The 23,617-nt window shown below is 50.0% G+C and overlaps 7 protein-coding genes across 7 annotated transcripts; 4 read left to right on the top strand and 3 right to left on the bottom strand.

The window, feature by feature from the left end:
* Nucleotides 1–598: 598 nt before the first annotated feature.
* Nucleotides 599–2,553, bottom strand: GMORB2_4925 (nucleobase:cation symporter-1, NCS1 family; the record flags this gene model as incomplete). The annotated part of the gene is made up of 4 exons (XM_035466899.1): nt 599–1,341; nt 1,402–1,900; nt 2,025–2,334; nt 2,393–2,553. 4 exons carry the CDS (start codon nt 2,551–2,553, stop codon nt 599–601), a joined length of 1,713 nt encoding a protein of 570 aa, XP_035318058.1.
* Nucleotides 2,554–4,003: 1,450 nt separating this feature from the next.
* GMORB2_4924 (N-methylhydantoinase A/oxoprolinase/acetone carboxylase, beta subunit) lies at nt 4,004–7,297 on the top strand (the record flags this gene model as incomplete). The annotated part of the gene is made up of 6 exons (XM_035466898.1): nt 4,004–4,044; nt 4,112–5,627; nt 5,691–6,166; nt 6,232–6,487; nt 6,558–6,983; nt 7,049–7,297. 6 exons carry the CDS (start codon nt 4,004–4,006, stop codon nt 7,295–7,297), a joined length of 2,964 nt encoding a protein of 987 aa, XP_035318057.1.
* Nucleotides 7,298–7,783: 486 nt separating this feature from the next.
* On the top strand, nt 7,784–8,761 carry GMORB2_4923 (uncharacterized protein; the record flags this gene model as incomplete). Its single annotated transcript, XM_035466897.1, has 3 exons — nt 7,784–7,976; nt 8,084–8,167; nt 8,259–8,761. 3 exons carry the CDS (start codon nt 7,784–7,786, stop codon nt 8,759–8,761), a joined length of 780 nt encoding a protein of 259 aa, XP_035318056.1.
* A 1,618-nt stretch (nt 8,762–10,379) lies between these two features.
* Nucleotides 10,380–10,895, bottom strand: GMORB2_4922 (Protein of unknown function (DUF3759); the record flags this gene model as incomplete). The annotated part of the gene is made up of 3 exons (XM_035466896.1): nt 10,380–10,416; nt 10,501–10,813; nt 10,883–10,895. 3 exons carry the CDS (start codon nt 10,893–10,895, stop codon nt 10,380–10,382), a joined length of 363 nt encoding a protein of 120 aa, XP_035318055.1.
* A 2,702-nt stretch (nt 10,896–13,597) lies between these two features.
* Nucleotides 13,598–14,732, top strand: GMORB2_4921 (protein of unknown function (DUF814); the record flags this gene model as incomplete). Its single annotated transcript, XM_035466895.1, has 6 exons — nt 13,598–13,670; nt 13,740–13,783; nt 13,930–14,056; nt 14,130–14,233; nt 14,347–14,496; nt 14,586–14,732. 6 exons carry the CDS (start codon nt 13,598–13,600, stop codon nt 14,730–14,732), a joined length of 645 nt encoding a protein of 214 aa, XP_035318054.1.
* Nucleotides 14,733–14,929: 197 nt separating this feature from the next.
* Nucleotides 14,930–18,505, bottom strand: GMORB2_4920 (uncharacterized protein; the record flags this gene model as incomplete). The annotated part of the gene is made up of 2 exons (XM_035466894.1): nt 14,930–16,686; nt 16,750–18,505. 2 exons carry the CDS (start codon nt 18,503–18,505, stop codon nt 14,930–14,932), a joined length of 3,513 nt encoding a protein of 1,170 aa, XP_035318053.1.
* A 2,661-nt stretch (nt 18,506–21,166) lies between these two features.
* On the top strand, nt 21,167–23,289 carry GMORB2_4919 (Sugar (and other) transporter; the record flags this gene model as incomplete). The annotated part of the gene is made up of 3 exons (XM_035466893.1): nt 21,167–21,207; nt 21,320–21,361; nt 21,438–23,289. 3 exons carry the CDS (start codon nt 21,167–21,169, stop codon nt 23,287–23,289), a joined length of 1,935 nt encoding a protein of 644 aa, XP_035318052.1.
* Between the last annotated feature and the right edge of the window lie 328 nt (nt 23,290–23,617).

Here is a 23,617-nt window from a genome sequence, read left to right as displayed (position 1 = left end):
AAGTATCTGGTCGTAGCGTCGAAGCGAGCAGCGGCGAGTCTGGTGATAGCTCGAGCCATTCCACAGCAGGTACCGCTCCCCAGCATCCGTAGCGAGCGGTGGATTTGGGTGTCTCGGTACATTCAGCTGATCTCCGAACCATGGACTCGTAAATATTCGCCACGGCGCCGGCAATAATATCAGAGGTAGACCGACCTCGGGACCCACTTGTGCCCGGACTCGCCGGTCTGCCCTAAGCAGCCATGACCGATGTTCCCGTCCTGTTCCAACAGCCATGAATTATCTCGACCAATGGCAGCCACCGTTAGATCTAGAGCCACTAATGCGGTTTTCGTGCCTGTACGCCACCGCCTAACCTTTTCAGGGAGTATTAGATAGTAAAATGATCACATAAAGTAGCGTCGAGACTGACACGAGCCTCGCGAGAATTGGGCATGGCGACTTCAAACACAGTAGGCAATGATCGGGGATTTACACCGTCAAACTGTATCCAATAATGAAGAGTGACTATTCCCAGAAAGCTTCTCATAATATTGTAAGCAACATCAATCTCAGCTTGAACAATGATTGGCTATGCCCAAGCCATGTTATTCAAATCTTAGACTTTGGCCTCAAACTCGGTCGCATCGGTCTGAGCCGTTTTCGCACGCCGATTGTATCCAGAGGCACCAAAAGCAATCTTCTGGAGCTCTTCGGCGTCATCGTTCGGAACCACTCCGAGCTTAGCCGCTTCCTTGGCGGTAAAAGTTGCCCAATCATCATACTGATCGTACTGGCCAAGCCCATCAACAGGAAAGATCAAGTTGACGGCATAAAATAAAGTGAATGATATGGCGAGACCGGTAAAGAAGGCAGTGTAGTACAATTCTGTGAGGGACCTGGGTGCGTTTTCCATCTCGCCCGCGGTGGTGATGAGACCGCCAATAGTGGGGGCCCAACCCGCCACCCAGCAGGGTATCACTCTCCAGTTGAACCCGTGAGAGAACCAGTAATCTGAGGGATCAGATCGGTAGAGGTCATTGAGTTTGATCTTTTGCCGCCTTAGGATGTAGTAGTCGCAGATCATGACGCCCATTAGCGGGGCGAGGAATACAGAGAAGGAGCTCAGGACCGTGATGAACGTCTCGGCACGGTTCACCAGCTGCCACGGCTGAATGATCCATGTGGCCATGAAGGTTATAAGTGAACCCCGACGAATATCAATGTAGCGTGGGAAGATACCCGCGAGATCGATGCCACCGGCCACTGCATTGCCACAAACATTCTGGAACATTATGGCAAAGGTGAAAGCAAGCGCAAGAAAGAAGACTCCAGCGCGAGCCTTGGATGATCCCTCACCGTCTGCTAAAGTCAGCCTGGAATGTTGATACGACAAGTGATGCAGAACGAGATGACACGTACAGTCCATCATGACCATCATCAGGTCTGGAGGGTTCCACCAGATTTCGCCATATATGACCTGGCATGCTGATGTCGTCACAAGGCCGCCCAACGAGACAAATATACCGACAAACCACTGAACAGACACAGTGCCAAGAACGAAACCAAGGTTGCTGTTGGAATACCTCGAGAAGTCACTCTCGTTGACAATTCCAGCTACCTTGGAGCCGATGGACTGGTTAAGACCAGCCATCATCAACCACGAGATGCTCCAGTTTGCCGTCGCCGTGGTTTTCTGGCTCTGGTAGAAGATGGGACCCACGCCGCCAGCTACTACCAGTGACCAGATCATCATGGCGATCATCGCAAGGCCGCACCCGATGCTTGAGAAGAAAAAAGGCTTCTTGAATCGTTCCGGTCGCAGAAACAGGAATGGAAAAGAAATCACCCAAAATACAGTGAACCCCACCAATTCCTGGGTCGTCGTCGGGGTGGAAGCGGACAGAGTGTTTGGCAGCTTCTGGAAGGATGGCCAAATAGCAACTAGGCACACACTGCTCAAAGTCATGTTAATAACCCGAAGACGTCGAGAAGATACGCGCGATGTCTCTGAACTAACGTGACAAGTTTTCCACCATTCCAACCTGCGTCAGGTTAGCACGAGATATCAATGCAAGTTCAGGATGCCGGAGTGCCTTACATTGGACGGCGTTCCAAATAAAATTCAACATGCACCGTTGAAGGAGCGGGATGTATGCTCCACGTAACCCCCATGTAAAGCGGTTCTGAACCGTAAAGCCAATGTGCCAGGTCAGACCACACCAGGCAATGATGCAGGCGAACAAAGAGACAATGAATCGCGACACGACAATGATGGCCATGGCTTGCCCAACGGAGAGACCCTGGGTAAGAAAGGTATTGGGCGTCTGCCACGTCGACACGTTGAGAGCACCGCTATGTTGATGTTCAGTCTGCATGTCAATGGAAGCTATAGATTCCAGTGGTATCTTACAGTGTAGATGATCCAAAGAAGTTGAACCATCCCCAGGTTCGCCTAGATGGCGGTAGAGGGACTAGATCGCGATTGCACCATGTTGTCGTTTCCTCGTGCCGCGTCCCGTCCGCCTTGAGGACTATAGCCTCCTTTGCTTTCTTGATGGCCTTGGTAACCATGGTGTGTGAAATTACGGCTTGGGGGCCGAAAATATCAGAAAATCAATCCCTTCGGCGCGGAACGTGGGTATAAGTCTTAAAAGCAGACCAGCGGCGCGCGGCGACTAGCCAAGCCTCCTCGTTCCATTGCCATATCTATCTCCCCCGTACGTATCTCTTCAAGCATGGTCGCCGGGGACCTCTTGGCTTATCAAAAATGGGTATCATGCATGGCAAGCCGATTCGACCCCATCAGTAGACCGGGCTACTTCTGGCCTCCGCTATCATCAATGAGCGGGGTCAACAGGAAAACGACGCATCTAAACCACGTGTACTCCGTACGGCAGTTGTATACATGGAAAACCGTTCCCGTATAGATAACTAAGCTTTACGTAGAGCCTGTCAGTTCGAAGGAATTCACTTTGTACGCTCATCTACCTCTTCTTGAATATAGTCAGGCATCGATACCGTCTTGGTGGCACACAGTCTGGTGCTTGTGATGGAGTGCTGATTTCGACTACCTGCAATGCATGTTCGAAGGGAAATATCACTATCGGCCACTTGTGTAATGTTACATATCAATACCGGTATCGGTCAAGCCAGAAATCTTTGGTGGTCTTCCCAAGAGTGTAGAAACACGGATGGTGTGGATTGGAAAATGACCGCTCTTGGAAGGTCCACCCGTCCGAGCGCCAAGGATGCGTATTTACCCCGATTTGGGGAACGTCGAGGAGATAAAGAATTCAGCGGGAGACTTCACACAGCCTATGCAAACCGGCTGAGGGCACACTGCAATGAAGTGTGCGTGTGCATACTAGGCCCCCTCCACCCTTGCTGATGGCGTCTGACTTGCATCTTTCTTATCGACTGCGCATGCGTATGTCGGCAGTGCGATTTGGTTTAGGAGAGAGAACCCACAAGCACCCATGCGATTTCATTTTATGCTCATTAGCACCGCGGGGGTCGTTCCTGAACCGGTTTCGGGCGACTGCTGCTGTAACTGGGGGCCGAAGAAGATTACAATGGTGTCACGTTATAGTAGGACTGATCAGCAGGAGGTAACGAGTGTGTTATTCTGTGCGCCTATTACATGTCCACTGCGAAGACATATATATATAATATGGTACAGGTACTTATAAGATCCCAGACCCCACAGCTATTTTTGTATGGAGGGGGGAGTGTTATACAGGTACCTATGTCGTGTTCCCTTCCAAACTCGTGACTTATCTCGACAAATGGAGCTCTCCGACTCGGTGATAACGCCATCGGGCTAAGAGGCGGGGGGACGAGCCATTTCCGGGTGGATGTACGAAATAAATGTCTTCACAGACAGAACCGGAGGATTCATATGTATAAGATTTCACCTTGTGTGCACCTGGTAAATCATATTCGGTGTTTGATTGCGAAGTATTCCTTTATCTGTCTGACTACGTTGTGCTGCTCTGCAAAAGCTGGATAAAATAGAACAAAGATGCCTTCTCCAAGATTCAGAATTGGGGTTGACGTCGGCGGGTGAGTAGCCTATAGCCATTGATACGTTATCTGCAACGCGACGAGTTGAATCTGACGAGCCATCTAGGACAAACACGGATGGTGTGATTCTTGACCCTACAAACTCTTCTGGCCAAGACCGAGGCATCATCGCCTGGAAAAAGTCAAGCACGACTCGGAACCCTAGCGATGGCATCAACAATGTTATCCGAGAGATGTTTGAACAGTCCAGCGTCGACCCACAGAGCGTGGCCAGCGTAACCATCGGCACGACGCATTTTATCAACGCAGTTGTGGAGATGGACCAGTCACGACTTGCAAAAGTTGCCGTCCTACGACTGTGTGGTCCGTTCTCCAAGGACATACCAATCGGAATAGATTGGCCGCCTCGTCTTCGAGACATCGTCTGTGGCCACCGAGGCCTTATAGACGGTGGATTGGAAATTGACGGCAGCTTGATTTCAGAATTGGACGAGAATGAGGTGCGGCGACAGGCCGAAGTCATCAAGTCTATGGGTATCAAGAGCGTCGCAGTCGTCGGTATCTTCAGCCCTATCGATATTGTCTATAGACAAGAAGAAAAGGCTGCCGAAATAATAAAAGGCATATATCCCGAGTGTGACATTGTCTGCTCCAAGTATGTAGCCAACATCGGCTTTCTTGAGCGGGAAAACGCCGCTATCCTCAACGCCTCCATCTTGCCCTTTGCCCGACGGACAATCCACGCCTTTGAGCAGGCTGTCTCTCAGCTAAAGCTCACATGCCCTATATTCGTTACGCAAAACGATGGAACCATTCTACCTGCTAGTGCAGCTGCTCGACTCCCCATACGGACATTTTCCAGCGGCCCGACAAACAGCATGCGTGGTGCTGCATTCCTAATGCAGGACCAAAAGATCGATGAAGCCATGATGGTGGTGGACATTGGCGGAACTACCACTGATGTTGGCTTACTTCAGAAGAATGGTTTTCCGAGGCAAGCTGCTGCCTTTAGCGAGATTGCGGGCGTCCGTACCAACTACTCGTATCCCGATGTTAGAAGCATCGGCCTCGGAGGCGGCTCTATTGTTGGACGCGACAAGGATGGCAAGATCACAGTCGGACCTGAAAGCGTCGGGTACCAGATCCAAAGCAAGGCCTTGGTGTTCAAAGGCGATGTCCCAACCGCTACGGACTACACGGTCCTCGGCGACCAGGATCTGACTATCGGAGACCGTGCACTGGTTGATAGTACTGAACTGAGGGACTCTTTGGCAGAATTTAAAGACAAGGTCAAATCTATGCTCGAGACCATTGTCGACACCATGAAGACATCTCCTGGAGATATCCCAGTTGTCCTCGTCGGAGGCGGCGCCATCATCGCGCCTGACGAATTGACTGGGGCTAGCCGCGTCGTCAAGCCAAACTGGTCAGGGGTAGCTAACGCCATAGGTGCAGCGACAGCCAGGGTAGGCGGAGTGGTAGACTCTGTTGAGAACACGGAGGGGAAGAGCGTGGCGGAAGTGACCGCGGCGGTCTCTCAACGCGCAGTTGAGGCCGCCGTTGCCAGCGGTGCGCTCCGTGAGACAGTTGCCATTGCCGAAGTTGAGACCTTCCCACTACAGGTTTGTTGCCCCAGTTGACGATGGATCCCTGTACTTTGGTCCCCAATACTAATAGTGTGAAAGTATATTGCCAACAAATTGAGGATAATTGTCAAGGCTGTCGGCGATTACGATTTCTCCAGGACGGGCTTCGCATCTGAAACAGTGTCCATAGAAAACGGAGGCGAAGACGGATTCGCCGATGACACAGATGACATCACTAGGAAGACGGCGGACAACCATATGGCGGATGATTCCCCTGACTCGTCCACAATGGTGTTCACCAAGGAGTACATCAACTCGTACAAGCCAACCGTCCTCAACCGAGAGTGGGTTCTTTCAGAGACGGACTTGCAGTTCATCACCATAGGCTGCTATATCCTTGGAACAGGTGGTGGCGGGAGCCCATACCAGCACTACCTCCGTCTGCGCGAGATGGTTCGAGGAGGGGCTAAGCTTCGCGTCATATCCCCGAGAGATCTCAAGGACGATGACATTGTGGCCTGTGGTGGAGGAAAGGGGTCACCCCAGGTTTCGATTGAGAAACCATATGGAGATGAGTGAGTTCAGACCCTCCATGGTCCTGTATCTTGTTGATAGGTGTGCTGAGTTGACGGAATTTCAGAATGATGGAGTCTCAACGAGAGCTTTATGCGTTCCTCAACAAAAAGCCGGATGCAGTCATTCCTCTGGAGATTGGCGGCGGAAACGGCTTGCAGGGTCTCATCATCGGTGCCTCCACAAATCTTGATATCCCGGCCATCGACGGTGACTGGATGGGTCGGGCATATCCCGTTTCATGGCAGACGACCCCCGTTGTCTTTGAGAAGAAGGCCATGATGGTACCGACCTGCATATCGGACGGAAATGGGAGAATCATTGTGAGGAGATCGGTCCAACAGAACAACATAAGACATGGCGATGGAAACTGATTCCTGAAATGATCTGCAGTTCATGACCAAGGCTCCCACTGAGCTCGATATCGAGCGTGCTCTGAGGGCCGCCCTATCACAGATGGGATCGCACGTCGGCTGCGCGAAAGGACCCGTCTCCGGCAAGAACACCAAAGAGTGGGTTATCGAAAACACAATGTCGCTTTCATGGCGTATCGGCCGTGCGGTTGCCCTCTCGCGATGCAACAATACAGTTGACACAGTTGCCGATTCCATTATTGCCGAGGTTGGCGGCGACAAGTCCGCAAAGCTTCTGTTCAAGGGCAAGATTGTCGGCGTCGAGAGGGTGACAAGGATGGGTCACGCCTATGGAGAAGTCATTATCGAGTCGACGGCCGGTAAGGACTCCAAGGAGAAACTGATCATTCCGTTCAAAAATGAAAACATTTATGCCAAGAAGATTGGGTCTGATGGTAAAGAAGAGGTAAGTTTAAATGTTCCCATTCAAGTTCCTGTCAGTTGAGCACGTCTGACTGATTTTGGTGGCAGATCCTTGCCGTTGTGCCTGATCTTGTCTGTGTCATTGACGCCCAGAACGGCGAGGCACTAGGGACCCAAGAGTATCGATACGGCTTGCCTGTGATTGTTCTTGGGATCACTGCTTCCGAAAAATGGACGTCGACTGAGAGAGGTATCGAAATTGGTGGACCCAAGGGATTCGGGTTTAATGACCTTGAATATAAGGCCCTAGGCACGTTCTCGAAGCCACGCAGTGTCATCGATGAGTTTTCTAGATAGATGACAGAGATGAGAAAATGTCATGGATTATCCTTCTCTGGTTGTGAAAATGGCCATGTTCGGTGTTTGACGTCACCCTGATGAAAGGTGCAGTGGGTCCCGGTTCCGGCAGAACTATCTGCCGGGCACACACCACACGAATTATCCTTATCATTTGCTCTAGGTAATGAAGATAGCTTCGAAAAAACAAGCCGGTTACAGATCACAATAAGAAGGCACCTTTGCACTCGTACTAGCCGGTACGGTGGTGCAACGCCTATCTTTGATCCAGCGAGCGAAAAGCACAGTGCTCTTTGATGGGCAATTTAACGGGTCGGAACTCCTAGACCCCGGAAGCTCATCCGTTCAGCCACCGTTCAGCTACACAGCCACTTTTGGCCGAAAATGGGGTTACCAAATTCAGCAATGCAGTTCTTGTAGGTGCTTTGACTCGTCAATCGCATCATCGATGCTCGCACCACCGTCGACACCGAATTGGCACCCAGAATGAGCGTGCCATTGAGGATCAAACAAGTCGCAAGCACCCATCTTGTCACCGTCCTCCAGAAAGTTTGTGGCCTGCTGCAGCCAGATGTTGACCTGGCAACGCCGAAGATTATTCCAACCACGATCTTCTGTACGATGTGGAGGATGATAAGTACATCAAAACGTTTCGTTTCGCCTTCTTGGAAGTCTACTGGTGTCCTTAACCCAAACTCGATGCCTATGGTCTCCGATGCTGCATTGCCGCCGTATGCACCAGAAATGCGTACAAGGGGAGGAAGGTCTAAATTATGGAGGATCAAGGCCTCCTGATGGGCATCTCTACTGAAATGGTCATTTACAACCGTGACGTCGCTCATTGGCCCGCTCACGATGGGTTCCAGCGCGGTATATAGGAAATGGACGATACCAACAAAATACCATTCATCCTGGCGTTTGCCGCACAGATATATCTGGATATCCACCGCATTCTTGGCAGGCGAGCTGAGCGCGGCCTGCACTAGCTGCTCAAACGAAGTAGCTTCATACAAGAAGATCTGGAATCACGCCTGGAATTCCACAGGGATCTGCATCCGAGCCGAGTACTCAAAAATTGGCATCCTGGTGGCCAACGTCTGGAGCTCGTCTACAGCAGCGGTACACCTCTACAATGCCTTGCAGTCGGAGAAACTGCTTCCACAAAACCTGATGTGGCCTGATTTGGATGTGGTCGCGGAAATCCTCGGGGAGGACAGTTTCTTTGTAGGTGGCAAGAGCTCTTTCGGCATGGTTGACTGCTTCAAAAAGGCGTGCTTGCAGCTAGGAGCCTCAGTTTCTGCGGTTGCTGGATTGCGTCGAAGCCAAACGATAGGCTCCCTACACTCGGCCGCCGGGCCTCGTGGTATCAAGGCAGACCTGGGATCAGTGACGAATGTGTTTGTGGAGCGGTACAGTTGGAAGATGGTCAGTTTGCTATGGTTCCTTGTCATGTCACTTTCCTAGGAATAACCCACACTTATCTACATCTAAAGGACCTGCCTACTGGACCCCTGAGTACATTGAAGAAATCGACGCACGTAGCAACTACAGGAGAGTAGATATTTCAACCGAAGGTGGAAGGCCATTCGTATTGAGAAGAATGAGGCACCTCGGTCGAAGAAGACGAAAAACGACAGCAAAAAGCCGGTCACTGTGTCTTCACCCGGCGGCCTCATCGAGCCGCTCGTCTAGGCACTACAGGCCGAAACTCTAGAACCAAGATTCCCGTACCTCCTACTCCACCGCCAATGCTGGCTGGTTCTACGTGCATACAACAAGGAATGCAGCCCCATTTTAAGACAATTGCGAGTTACCCGTCACCTTCCACCCCCTTGCCTTCTCACGTTGGACGACTGATACTAACCGTTACACCCCAGGTGCACATACATGTCGCAATCTTCATCTCTTCTCAAAACCGCAGCGTTGATAACCGATATGTTCGGACGGTCCGGATTACATTGAGCGAGAAAGTCAACTACCGTTTGTTATGTACTATACTCTGGCGATGGCATACGAAACAGTCCTGGGTTACGGAGCTCTTGAACAGATCACCCATCCACTAGGAGGCTTCGTTTCGGCAGATGAACATAACCTTGTGCTACAGATTTTGATTAAGCAGGGATTACCTGTTGAATTCAGAGAAAAAGATGATATCTAAGCATGCTCTAGCATATTGGTGTCAAATTAGGTTGCTAAATTTAAGGGAACCATAAGCCGCAATGCGTGCAATTCTATCTATTAATGAGAAAACATGATCAAATAAAGCGTGTGGGATGGCATGTGCAGATTGATCTACCAAATTGGGCACTTGCACTTCTAATGTTATGCTAATCTGGCTCCAATCTTTTGATTGACTGGCCATAGTCGCCGGAATCGTTTCTAGCCATACAGTTGAATCGTCTATCTCGATTATTCATTTACGAACTCAAACCACGTTGTATACACTTGAGAATACTGGCCTCGAATAATGAGATGCCATCCGCCCATGGTGATGGAATCCTCATTCTCAAGGCAAACGCCAGAATATATTACTGCCAACGTTGGAAAAAACTCGATTCCATACCAGAACGGTGCATGATTCCCTATACCCAGCTCAAAGCGTGCCTGGGAAAGAAATGAAAAGAAGAAGGAAATAATGCTTAAGACTTTCTCAGCAGTGCCACGTTAGACGTAGGAGTACATACCTGCCAACAAATCCTGCTATACTATATTCTTCTCCAGAACAAGTAACAAGTGAAGTGGGATACTACAATATAGAGTAGAGTGCTACAGAAACCTCGTCATCTGTCAAGAAGCTATCGAATGAACCGTTCCGGGTGCGATGTGGTTTTCTTTCCTTTCCATGATGTTGTCTGCGACTGTCGATAGCGTTAACCTGTTTCATACGCGCAGGCCGCGCTGCCCTGCAAAACACCAGATATGATACCGATGAATGCCCAACACAATTTTGCTCAGAGGTATATGAATTCATCATCATCATTTCACTATTCTAGGCTTCTGGTCCGGAACATAGTGATCTTATAGACGTGCATCACTTAAGACGCATAGGCTTGACCCAAAATTAGGAGTGTCATATACACCCTTAGTAGTTGTGGTGAGGGTGTCTGTCACGGGCCTCACTGCATAGGGTATGTTAGCATTTTTTTTTTTTTGAGAAGTAGGAAAGGGAAAAGTTGTATAATATTAGGGGTGGAGGAACGTACGGGTTGTACTCGTCCATGTCACCGTACTGGTTGTCGTAGAGGTACTCGGCCTGCTTCTTGGCGTGGTGCTTGGCCTTCTCGGCGTCGATAAAGTCAAGGCCCTTGGTCTCGATGAGCTTGTCGGCCTCAGCGCCAGCAAAGGCGGCGAGGGCCTCCTTGGCAAAACCGTGGCTGACGGTCTTGCCCTCGGAGCGCTGCTTGTTCTCAAACAGGTGCATGGCCTCGAAGGCTGCAGCACCGCCGAGAAGCTCGTGCGAGAGCTTGCCCTCGTGCTTGTCACCGTAAACCTCGTCACGAACGTCCTTGGCCTCGTCTGAACTTTAGTGTTAGTCAAGGTTTCTACCTCGTTTGTTTTCATATGTCAAGGACATGGGGGCTGTACCGAATCCGAACATCTTGGCTGTTATGAATGTGGAAAAGGGTTTGGATGATTGTATAAGTTTGTTGTGGTGGTATGATGAGACTTTTCTTTCTTCAAGAGAGACCGTCTTATCCTTATTTATACCCGCTGACGAAACCGTCCCTGAATCCAAATCCATGGATTCTGTCCAACACAGCCAGATTGATGAGTTGATACCCCTCCACTGGACTATAGTACTGGTTCTCCCCCGTTGGAGGAACTGTGCTTTTTGCGACGACGAGGAGGAGCTCTTGGATATCTGTGCCGAACAACCGGAGCCGTTCCAGCTGAAACCCGGGTCTTCTGTTAGCCACGTCACTGGAAGGGGCCAAATACGGAGCATCGCTCTCACGACGAAACGCGACCCATTTGTCTACTGACCTATGGCTTCGACGGCGAACTGTGTTTGGCTCACGGTCCCTCCCCCCCTCCAGGGAAGACCCAAGGCAGCACAGACTAATACGGTGCATCCCGTACGGAGTGCGAGTGCAGGTAGAGAGTGACAGAGAGCCTTGCGTGGGTTTCTATAACTCGGATGGGGCCTTTGCCCGGCACGACAGTTCCGAGTATCCGATTTACCCGGGTCCGCCCCTCAACGTTCACTCGCCAGGCTAGACCGGCTTTGCCGGCTAGGTCCGCTGCGACTTCCTGCATACGAACAGGCATGCGCTTAGGATCTTGGCACCCCGTTACTCGCAGGTTTGATACCGTGACGGCTCTGCGAGGTGCCATATTATACGCGAATCTCCTATGCTGCTCCGCTATCATCGCTACTACGTCGTACGACATACGCGTATGATATCGTATGCATTGTCGTGGGGGCCTCGTAGCTGTCCCCTGGATCTACAAAGGAGACCCCACTCGAGCAGTCAGCGATGATGGGTCGTCTTGGTTCAGTTTCATAGTAGTAATATTACTAAACATAACTCAACAGGTTGCTCTGATAGTCAGTGAAGGCAAGAGTAAGTCTTCTTGTGTGGCATTCAGTGCAGGACGAATGTAATGGTGGTCTGTACAGTCTCAATTGATCAAGAATGGCAAAAACGTGCAAGCTAGAATGTGCCTAGACTTATCGAATATCGATACATGTAGAAACAATGGCGTCGTGTCCTGTTGCGCTGCAGGTAATGCTGAGCCCGCATATCGGTTGTGATGCAAAAAAGGTCATGCACGCACGCCTATTCGATTATACTCAGAGGGACGGTGGCGCTGTATGAGCCAAGAGAAGCGGAGAGGGAAGAAAGTACAGGTAGAGCTCGAGAGTGCTCCGCTACATGCGCAGCCATCGACGTCGCGGTACCAAGGGACACCTTCCATACACGTTGTACACGAACCTGGCACGTGCAGACTCATGGGATCCATTGGCTCTCAGAAAGGCAGTCATGAAAATATCCGGTCTCAGCTTTCGATTCGTTACTTCATGTTACCCCAATTCTCATCGTACTCGTAATACATGTTAGTAAATAAAGCGACATCCATTGAAACTCACATTTGCCCTATACCACACCCCATGGGCGTACATAATACGAAGCCCAACCTCTATCAGCATATCGGGCTGTTATTGGGTTTTCGTGTAGGTAAAACTAACCGTACTGACCATATTCCGTCACTACGTACAGCAGAGGGATTGGCGATACGAGCACACATATACACATACAGGCTTGACAGGTCAAGGGGATGACGCACGCAACACGATGGAGCACCCTGTTGGCACAAGCATGCCCTCATAAGTCGGTGCGCATACGATGTATTAATAATGTCCTGGTGGATTCTGTAGTACCAATCAGCCGTGGATGGCCGTCGTATTTCCGTCTCAGCTCGATGACCCCTGGAGTTGGAACCCCACCTCTCGTCAGTTTGCTTTGCGTACAAAGTACAAGTATGGAGTACAATTAGGTAGGTCTATTCAATATGCTAGGCGTGTTAATGGAGTAAGATTTGACTCTATCATTCTCACTGAGCAGGCAGAATGTTAACGATAGCAGCCAAAAACGCCAGCGACTATGGCTTAATACTTCAGCAATCTTTGTAGAACTTTTACGTGAAAGTCCATCTCTGTTAAAGGTGGTACACTTTCTCGAAGCCGACCGCGGAGCTGTGATAGACCGATAAGCCATTGTCTTGCTTGTAGATCCATGGTAAAATGCTATCCCAATCAGTAGAGAGCGGCCTATAAAATAGACAAGCAGTCATCCTGCTGCGTATATTGCGTGGCCATTCATGAATGACTGAGAATGCATTCACTTGCTTTATATAACAGCATGTACCCTTGCTTTCTCACACTGCTGCAAGCTGGGGAAGCGTACAACTGCTCAGATCAAGGAGCTAAGTATCTTGGAAAAAAATACCAATTTTATTCAGAATGGAGAAAGTGAGTAATTCAATATAGATATCATTCTATCCAATCGATGAGGATATTTGTTTCATTCTCCGCTCATATCACATTCAACATCACCAGTCCCAGCTTCACGAGTGTCATTTGAAGCGATGACTCTTGGCGGGAGTCACGTGCATCTCCGACAAGCTATCATCACACACCAGCAAAATAGGTATGGAGGGGGGAAAAAACCGCCATCAGCTACATGAGGAGCAGCTTATGCGATAGTGACTCATTTCACACATCTATTGAGCACCACTCGGCCTTTTTTTTTTTCTTTTCAAAATAAGTCATCCCGTCAACGACTCATCTGGTGCATAATGGTGTACTACTTTACCTCTAACGTTGTCACGCCATCGGCTCGCATCTACGTTGGCAAGGACAAGTACGAAAGTCAGTCCATCACTAACCACTTGGTCTCCCCGTCTTGCCCCATGCTCGTATACGACTGACATCACTTAGATGAGGATCTGATCAAGTTCGGATGGGATGAAGATGTCTGGTATGTCAACCCTTGGCCGACGACTTTCGCGGCGGAGATGATCACGCTTGCTAATAATAGGGTTACAAGGGTATGAAATATCAGCGAAATATCAACATCACTCCATGATGACATGGTTGTCATATCCTGACATGATAGGGGAAAAAACAGTTCCACGTTGATAAGCTGTCAAGTGCACACGTTTACCTCCGCATGCAACCTGACCAGCAATGGGATAATCTGCCGCAAGACCTAGTGTATGACCTAGCACAGCTCACCAAGGCAAACTCGATAGAGGGTATATTTCCAAGACAGTCGCGCGCGAGAAAAAAAACAGAAAAGGAGGATCTGTTGCGGCTAACCCTTATCAGGGAACAAGAAGGACAATGTCTCCATCATCTATACCCCCTGGGCCAACCTGAAGAAAGATGGTTCCATGGACGTCGGTCAGGTGTCGTTCAAGGATCAACGCAAGGTACCTTCGCCTCTCCTTCCATACCCACATCGTCCCCGTCATCATAACAAGTCTCTTCCTCACATATGTTGCATTTAAGAAAGTCAAGGATATCAAGCTCACGCCCAGCACAGGTCAAGCGTATCCTCGTCACCACCCGTGAAAATCCCATCATCAACCGCCTGAACAAGACAAAAGTAGAGAGGAAGCCCGACTTCAAACAGGAAAAGGACGATCATCAGAGGGAGCTACGCAAAAAAGATACGGCAGAGCATCAACAAAGGGTATGATGGCCCACCAATCCACCATCTTCACTTCACGCACTGGGGAAGGAAGGATAAAAAATCAGGCTAACAGAAATATTTAAACACAGAAAAAGGAAGAGGCCAGACAAGCCAAGGAATGGCAGGAGAAGAAGTGGCAAAAGGAGCATGCTTACGACGATATCTTCACCGAAGATAACATGGCTGCGAGCAGCAATCAGGACAGGGGGGAGGATTGGGAGGACGATTTCATGTGATCCGATTGCTTTCTTGCCAATACGTTGCATAGAACGTGATAATATAGAAATCAGCAAAGGCAGAATCCTTCTTCTCTTATTCGTATACAAGTACTAGGTATGTATTGGCAGTAAAAAAAAAAGAAAAAGAATAACAAATCGGGCATTAAACAGAATCTGGCCATGGCGTAACCAAGGAAACACCACTGCCAGCATCATCACCCACCCACATCGATCCGCCTACCAAGTTTCAAATCACCCAGTGTGCAGGACAGGGCCTCCATTCCACTCGACGGCGACTCCATCCTAAATGAAGATTGGCTTGACATTTCCTCGCTGCCCGTCAGACTAGCCATGCTCCGATTAGACGTCATCATTGAAGAACCATAGGTTTTGTCCTCGGTATCATAACTTGAATCAGCAGTACTATTGTCGGCGCAGGCCAGCCCCGGCAGGGACTCCTTCTTCAGGTTTATCCCGATGCTTGTCTCGTCGTGCAAGTTCATGAGAACTTCCCCGTGCGGGAGCCGGATCTCCTTTGCCTTTAGTGTCTGCAACATATCTTTGAGCAACACCTCCATTGGGCAGATGTAGGCGACCTGTTTCCTGTGACTCCACGCAAGCACATGGCCACAGAGCTGTCCATTCTTGCTGTCGACAATCCAGGCTCCGCTGTCGCCGGGAATTCCAATAGGGAGACGGCTACTGCCGGTCGACGACGCAGTACCAGTCACCTGATAGGTGTGGCTCGGCGAGGTGCGACCGTAAATCTTAACGCTCACCAGAGCAGGGAGGATCTGGCCCGTTTGCAACCCGCTGGTACGCGCTGTGCACTGAACCTGCTTACCTGCAAGTTCGGAGAATCCCGCCACTGTGCTTGGTCGAAGTAGACGCTCCTTAGCCTCAGGGCTCGATAAATTCGCTCCTGGCGTCCATTGAGCATGAGGTATGGTGTTATCCTCGGGGAGGCGATCGTGGGAAAACTTAAAAAGTGCCCAGTCTACCTCGTGCGTCAAGCCACCAGAGACCTTGCGACGGATTCCACTTGAGGCGTACACCTTACCAACAGCATAGGTATCCAGATGATCTTCGTCCTTAGTCTCAGCTGAAGGGTAGAATTCCTCCTCCACATCGTCGAGAGCAGGCTGCGTGACGTCGTAGCGATCTCCATACCCTGGTTCGATCCCCGGAATATCGCCAGGCTCAGACTCTTCTTCATCTTCCTCATCCTCTTCGCCCCAGTCACTGGAAATGTCGGATTCGGAATAGGGTTCAGACTCCGCGTCGGAGAGCTCGTAGCCAAATCCTTCCCCATCATCATCTGATATAGGCGCTACTGGAGAAAAATCGCGCACGGGAAGGGCGCTGCTCCGGGACACATCCCGGTCCCCAAAATCATGGTCAGGGTCATCAAGAATATGGTGAACCGTCATTCCGTATAGCGCGTCATCGATCTGAATAAGCCCTCCGAAGCTGACTGGCGGCAGGTGCTGATGTCCGGTCCAGGCGCCGATGCTGGCGCCATTTCCAGGCTTTTTCTGGAAGCCGGGGTTGATCGCATTGACAAAGCGATCAATATCCACATCCTTGCCCTGGAGACTCCCCACGTTGCTCCTTCTGGCCATGGATGGTACAGCATCTTTTAGCCAGCGTCTGGATCGCATAACGTGCCCCTTACAGACCTTGAGGGCAAAACCAGTAGAGTCATCGAAAAGCTCCCCAAGTCTTTTCCTGAGAATAGCGCGCACCTTGCTCACGGAAGAGCATACCACGACGATAGTGGGACGCGTGTTTAACGGAGATGGCCCGACGGATTCGAGCGATATTTCAACAGACTCTGGGTTCTTGCGATAGAACTGTTGAAGGGCCTGGTTGATCTGCGGCATCAATATCGTGTTCCACTGTTCCACTACATCGGGCGGGAGTGGAATGTTAGGATACAGCTTGGTTCTCGCCTCGGGCTTCCCAAGCGTATCTATAAGGTGGTTAGTTGACAACTGTGCGAAATCAGATTATAAATAGCGGAGGCCCGTCGTACCATCGGCTTCCACTTCAGACGACTTGACGCGGGAAGGTAGAGTCTGTTGAGGCTCTTTCGGGATTCCGGGTGATATTTTGACGTCGCTCAGCTCCTTTGGCACAACTGAAGATGCGGCTGTGGCTGTTACTGGGGCCTTTTCAGATACCGCAGCTGTAGTCGTTGCTGTATCTCTCAACTCCAATGAAAGCTGGTCTTCGAGACCGCTGCCAACATCGAGGATGCAACAAGTTTCCAGGAATCGACTGACTCTCATCTGCACAGCAGACAATAGACTTCTAGTCTGGAGTTCACCATTACGCTCATTTTCCACAGCTGAGAAGCACGTGTGGACGGCCTTCATGTAGAGTGTGCCGCATTTACGGGAAAGCTGGTCGAAATGACGCTCGATAGAACCACCCTCCGATAAACTCTCAAGCGGCTGCCACAGTCCAACAGAGATCAGGATATGAGACAGCTGTATAAGGTCCAGGATGCGTTCGTCGATAGAATACGAGTCCTCGTGGGACCTGTAATCTGTAGAATTCGAAGGGTTGGTATCTGTCCCATCCTCGGCGAAGAGATGGAATGAAGACACAAGAGGACGGCGGACATCGACGTCACCGCTGGTTATAGTAGGCCCCGAGTTGGCGCCAACGCTGAAGCAAATAACACTGGTGGTGAGGTCCCCATGGGCAAATCCACGCTCGTGCATATCGAATACGGTGTTTGCAAGATTATGAGCAAGTCGGAACTTGGCCTCAAGATTAGGCTCTGCCCCAGGGTTCGCGAGAAGGTTGGCGAGTGTGGGTAGACTGTATCGAGGTTTCTGATTGATGCTCTCAAAAGACACGGCGTTGAATGACGGGGGGAAGCGATACAATAGGCCAAGTCTCGAATTTTCCATATCTTCAAAGTAGCCGATAAGACGGGGCAAGCCTATCCAGGCACCAGGAGACCTCTGAGAATCTTGCTGCAGACAGTCTGAGAGCTTCTCAAATCGTGACATAGGAGGCATGATACCCGTGAGCGAATACACCCAGTTGAATGTGGCATACTCAAGTAGCAAGGGTGCCCAGGGTTCCTTTGAAGTGCCCTTAGTGAGTTCCGCATAGGCAGTCTTACTCATGAAAACAACCTCTCGGGACGGATGACCATTAGAAGCATCTTGCTTGGGGCGTAGGTGGGTCAGCGAATCGGGACGCACAGTTTGAGGAGTCTGCATCCTGGTAGATTCAAAAGGCCTGGGTTCGTCAACTGCTGAGGACATTTTCTCGGGTTGTTTGACAGGACAATTTGAGACGGCACCCATGTACCGCGTTCGTGAGAGGTCATAGAGTGTGTCAATGGATGAGGTTAGGTCGCGAATTAGATCCTCAAAGTGAGACTTGTCCCAATTGGCCGGACTCATTTTTCGGTCAGTGGGTGAGCGGTTTGCATCAGGCATAGGCTTGGTGCTGAGCCAGAGAGGCTCTGCCTCGGCCAAGATGTCCTTGATGGTAGACATGATGCTACCGACGACCTCACTCAGGCCGGCCTTGGAGAGGGACTCATCAATTTCAGCAGATTGATTGGGATCAGACCATTCCACCCCCCAGCTGACTAGCCTATCCTTTTGGATACGCAGTTTGCGGTGCAGGGCTTTGACCTCTGGATCCTGCTCATTCTGGACGGGGCCCTTGACAAAGTCTGTTGATTTCTTGGTGTCATTATACAGGCGGCTGAGGCGTTGCCGGAATGGCAGCTGGAAGCCACCGAGCGGTAGAACGGACTCCATGGTGAAATAGGGAGCAGTCAATAAGCAGAAAGTTTAGGTGAGAATTCCCAGTGAGTCGAAGAGTGAGGGCTACGATAGCCCCTGCTGTGTTTGATGCAGAGACACGGGGCTCGGACGGGTGTGAGCATTTGTCGGCGACCAAAAGGGCTGCTTGGCGGAGCATTCAACGCATTTTCTTGGACGTTGGCTAAATGGTGATACTGGATCTAAGGAATGAGCGAATTACAAATGCCAGAGTCGACTTGGTGGACGTTCGAAAAGATGGGAAGTGAATAGGAGGGTTTCATAGAGACTGGCTCCAGCCAAGTCGGCGGCAAAGCCAAGGGAATGAAAAGTAAAGAGTCCAAAAGTTGGTGCCTGGAGCGGAGCTCAACTCGATTCTCACGGGCAGATCAAGCAGTTAAACAGGAACATTACCTACATTTTTGGGCGTCCGGGCCGCACCTTCCTGCATCCTTCTCTGCCCCGAATGCTGCTGCCTACGTGATCGATGACGATTGATTGGCTGATCAGCCGGCCAAACTAACACGTGCTTGTCGTGTCGGAACAAACAGCTGAATAAGCTACCGAAATTGGTTATTCCGGTCCGATCAGAGATGACCCTAATCAACGGAACACTTGTACAGTCACTATGTTCACCCAGAAAAAAAAAGCTACACATCATCAGAGGGCAGAAAACAGCCGTATTTTTTTCATCATTACATCAGCGAATAACTCTCTTGATAAATATCTTCCCATCCAGAATCTCAGGCGAGCGTTTTACCAGCGTTATTCCGCTGCTACGCTTGACATACTACCATTACACGTCATGTAGTCGAGAGCGTTGAGTCATGTGATGTTACTCCAGCTAGCAGGCAGCCTTTAGATCGTGATCGAACAGTTACCTAAATAGTTACCTACATTATCAGTTCAGTCAGTGGCAAGTGATGCTATTATCTCATAATGAGACTAGACCAAATGCTGCGCAATATGTAAGGTCCGTTTGGTTACTGTCATACTTTTTGCCGTTTTGTTGGGCAGCAGAAAAGCAGGCTATCCTTGTGTTGAGATGTGATAAGGACAGTGCCGAACTTGATTATGTAAGACGTGAAGGTCGACACGAGCATGGCCGCGTGTGAGGAATCCAGGAGTATAGGAAGAAGGCGTCTAAATAACGGAAAGTTTTTAAATAGAGTTGAATAATAGGGAACATTTATGAATTACTGATATACATTCAACGTAAGTTAGGTGTTATGTGGCGTCAAGTTCTTTTCTTTTTGTTATTGCGTCGGACTTGTCGAGTCCGGCTTACCTATTCTCTACTACAGTCGAAAAAACGGCGCACTCAAACAGACCTTCGATATTCTTAGAAGCGGGGTTGATTTGATAGAGGGACACTACGTGACAACAGGCGTAAAGTTGTACTTATGCCTATGGGTCCGTTGGGGCGACAAAGACTGTGTTTCAGCCTAGTCGAAAATACTTACGAGTGCAGCGTAAGTTCTTGCTTTACTGCAAGATGAGCAACATTATTGAGGGGCTGTTGTATTTCCGGTTCAGAGATCAACGCTCTATGCTGGCGGCATTGCGCATGTGTGGACACAGACCACGAGGTTTGGCCCACAAGGCTACACACACAAGGTCATACGGGCTCTAGGCTAGCAACCGGGGATTTCCCCACGAATCCACCAAAATGATTCTCCATCGATCTCGGGGGCGGGGCCATCTGGAGGTTGGGCCCATTGCATAATCTATGGGCTGTACACATCATCCCTAATACCGATTATAATTTGTAAGCGCATGGCAGATATGGGGAGAGGATTTTGACAATACAGGTAGGTAGGGTCGAGGTTGGGTAGTCCCACTAACATCAATCGTTTTACCGGTGGCATGACTATTACAGCGCACCCAACAATGCCGCAATTGGCGATCCGCGCATCAAATGGCCGGGAAGTTAGTGATTTGAAACTCCAGTTAGTTGGAAGCTCCTTTCATAGCTGCGAGTCCATCCTCGCTTATGCATACAGGGATTAGAGGCAGTGCTCTTTCCCATATTAATAATGGCCATAACGGTCACGGATATTGGGCTCAGTGGCCACGGAATACGCCATCCCCGTGTGGCCCTCGGCCCTTTCCCCACCCAGTTCTACAAATCCCTCGTTTCTCCTCTGAAATCCTTTCGTTAGGCCTTTCTTCTCCGGACGCTGTCTACATCGTTGTTCTGTCTCACCATCCGCGGATGTCGCTCGCTTGGTCATTCATGTTAGCGCTAATCGCAGACGCGGGGATCGCTCCTTTGAAAACGGATCTGACTGTACTCGTCACATGTCCGTTCTGATGATAGACAGCTGGAGGATCCTTGTTCTTTTATTTTCCATCCCGCTCTTCCGCTTTCTCCCTTTGCCACAGTTGTGTGCCACAGTTGTGTGCCACATTGCTCACCATACATATTGTTTGCACCGCCGCCTTCTCTCTCTCTCTCTCTCCTTCATAACTCCGTCGTCCTGATTGCTCTTGTATCCTGTGCTCTATACCCAGCCTCTGCAACACTATCAGCATCACGACTACCAGGGACCACAGGCCGTAAACTAGCGAGACTGTTTCTTTCATGTCAGACGCTATTCATCTAAACAGCTGCCAATCTTCCCCGGGATTGCTACAGCGCCTGATGTATTGTCTGCCATGGCCCTGAGCGGCAGGACAGACGAGGTGCCTGGATATGGGTGAGTGATGCCCCTCTTCATTTATCTTGTTCCAACTTGACCGCCTACTGACTCTCTCTGTCTTTCTCAGATTCACCCAGAGTCTCCACTCTCCCCCTTCGTCATCCCGCAGGCGACCCACGGACGTCAACTTCCATTCCAATATTGAGGCAAGGTGAGCACACAAAAAAAACACCAGTCACACAACAACGTCAGAGCTACCTTGCTAACCGCTGTTCTACCAATAACAGGATAAGAAATCCCCTCATAGATATATCTCGTGACACCCTCCTAGAAGATGTCGAAAACTTCTGTCGCGAAAAGGGTCTGCAGCAGTATCGTGACATCATTTGCAAAGGTGCGCTGGTCGCCAAGGACCCTTCGGGATACGAAGATTTTACCGGGCCGGATTCGCTCGACCAACATGACATCAAAGCACTTCGCGACGAGGTTCTTCACAAATGGCGTATACCGAAAGCCTTGTATCTCACCGTTATCACTTGCTCCATCGGGGCGGCTGTTCAGGGCTGGGACCAGACGGGTTCCAATGGCGCCAACCTCGAATTCCCAGACGCATTCGGAATAGGCGCCGACACCATACGCGATAAGACGCTTGTTGGGCTTGTCAATGCCGCTCCTTACATAGGCACTGCCTTCGCTGGCTGCTGGGTCTCAGACCCCATCAACAACCTCGTTGGTCGTCGTGGAACTATATTCATATCTGCGCACTTCTGTCTCTGGCCCGTTCTCGCAAGCGCATTTTGCAACTCATGGGTTCAGCTCCTGGGCTGCCGCCTACTCCTCGGTATCGGCATGGGCATCAAGGCCTCTACTGTTCCCATATACGCCGCTGAAAGCACACCGGCCCCGATCCGTGGCGCCCTAGTCATGAGCTGGCAACTGTGGGTGTCATTTGGAATCTTCCTCGGCACATGCGCAAATATCATTGCCTTCAAGTCATTCAGTGAACCCTGGCGCTACCAACTAGGCTCCGCCTTTATACCAGCTGTCCCTCTCATTCTTCTCATCTTCCTCTGTCCCGAATCTCCCCGATGGTATATGAAAAAGGACCGATATGCCGAAGCTCTTAAATCACTGCTGCGAATACGCAATAGCCCTATTCAAGCAGGGCGGGATCTCTATTATATCCACGTTCAGCTACAGGTAGAACGCGAATTCGCCGGTCGTGGCGACTATTTAAGACGGTGTATTGAGCTCTTCACCATCCCGAGAATTCGACGGGCTACCATAGCATCGTTCGTCGTCATGATTGCCCAGCAAATGTGTGGAATCAACATCATCGCATTTTACTCGACCGACATTTTTTCCAAAGCCGGAACCGGTAAATACCAGTCGTATTTATCAACCATGGGCTTCGGTCTCATCAATTTTGTCTTTGCCTTTCCGGCTATATGGACCATCGATACCTTTGGACGCCGCTCCCTCCTATTATTTACATTTCCACAGATGGCTTGGACATTATTAGCTGCCGGCCTCTGCAGCCTGATCCCTAAAGATACGAACACGAGAGCCGCCATGATTGCTGTCTTCGTCTACCTGTTTGCTGCCTTCTATTCACCAGGTGAAGGGCCCGTGCCCTACCCTTACTCGGCCGAAGTCTTCCCCCTCTCTCATCGTGAAGTTGGCATGGCCTGGGCTGTTGCCACTTGCCTATTCTGGGCGGCTGTACTTTCCATCACATTCCCCCTTATGCTCGCCCGACTTGGAGTCCTCGGATCATTCGTCCTGTACGCCGGATTCAACGTGTTGGCTCTCATAATGATCTTCCTTCTCCTCCCTGAAACAAAGCAGCGAACACTTGAAGAGCTGGACTACATCTTTGCCGTTCCGTTGCGCGTTTTTATGAAGTACCAGATCACCAAAACGCTTCCCTGGTGGGTCCGCCGATGGATCTTGCAGCAAGATGTCACGCTTAAGCCTTTGTATAGACTCGACTTCGTAAATAACCAGTCCGGGAACCACGATTATATGGAAAGCCAGATGGACATTCTGGAGACAAATAAGGCAAAACGAGAGTTGAAGGAGAGCCTGGGGAGAATGACTTCTACGACACACTATGAACGACTCGATGGATATGATTAGCTAGCCCGTACTTGCATTCTATTTACCAACATCTAATACTCATTGCCTTTCTATATGTGCACAAAATTCAGCAGAATTGAACTAAATGCCTTTTTTCCTTTTTACTCTTAGGACAGAAATGGCTGTATGATTTGTCGCTCATCACACAAAGTTGGACTCTGAGAAGGGTGAGAGGTACTGTATACTGGAGTGGTTTGACAAAAAGCGGCATTGATATTCTTTTCGAAAGACCGCGGGAAACGAGAAGGCAACATGATGGGTATGTGTTCCAGAACAGGTACTCTGGATTGTGTAAGCCTACCGTTGCTGCATATTATATCATTACGAG

The sequence above is a fragment of the Geosmithia morbida genome (genome assembly GCF_012550715.1).
Source record: "Geosmithia morbida isolate 1262 chromosome Unknown scaffold_26, whole genome shotgun sequence".
Classification (NCBI taxonomy): Eukaryota; Fungi; Ascomycota; class Sordariomycetes; order Hypocreales; family Bionectriaceae; genus Geosmithia; species Geosmithia morbida.
The sequence above is the reverse complement of the archived record's forward strand: the minus strand, read 5'-3'. Positions and strand labels throughout refer to the sequence as shown.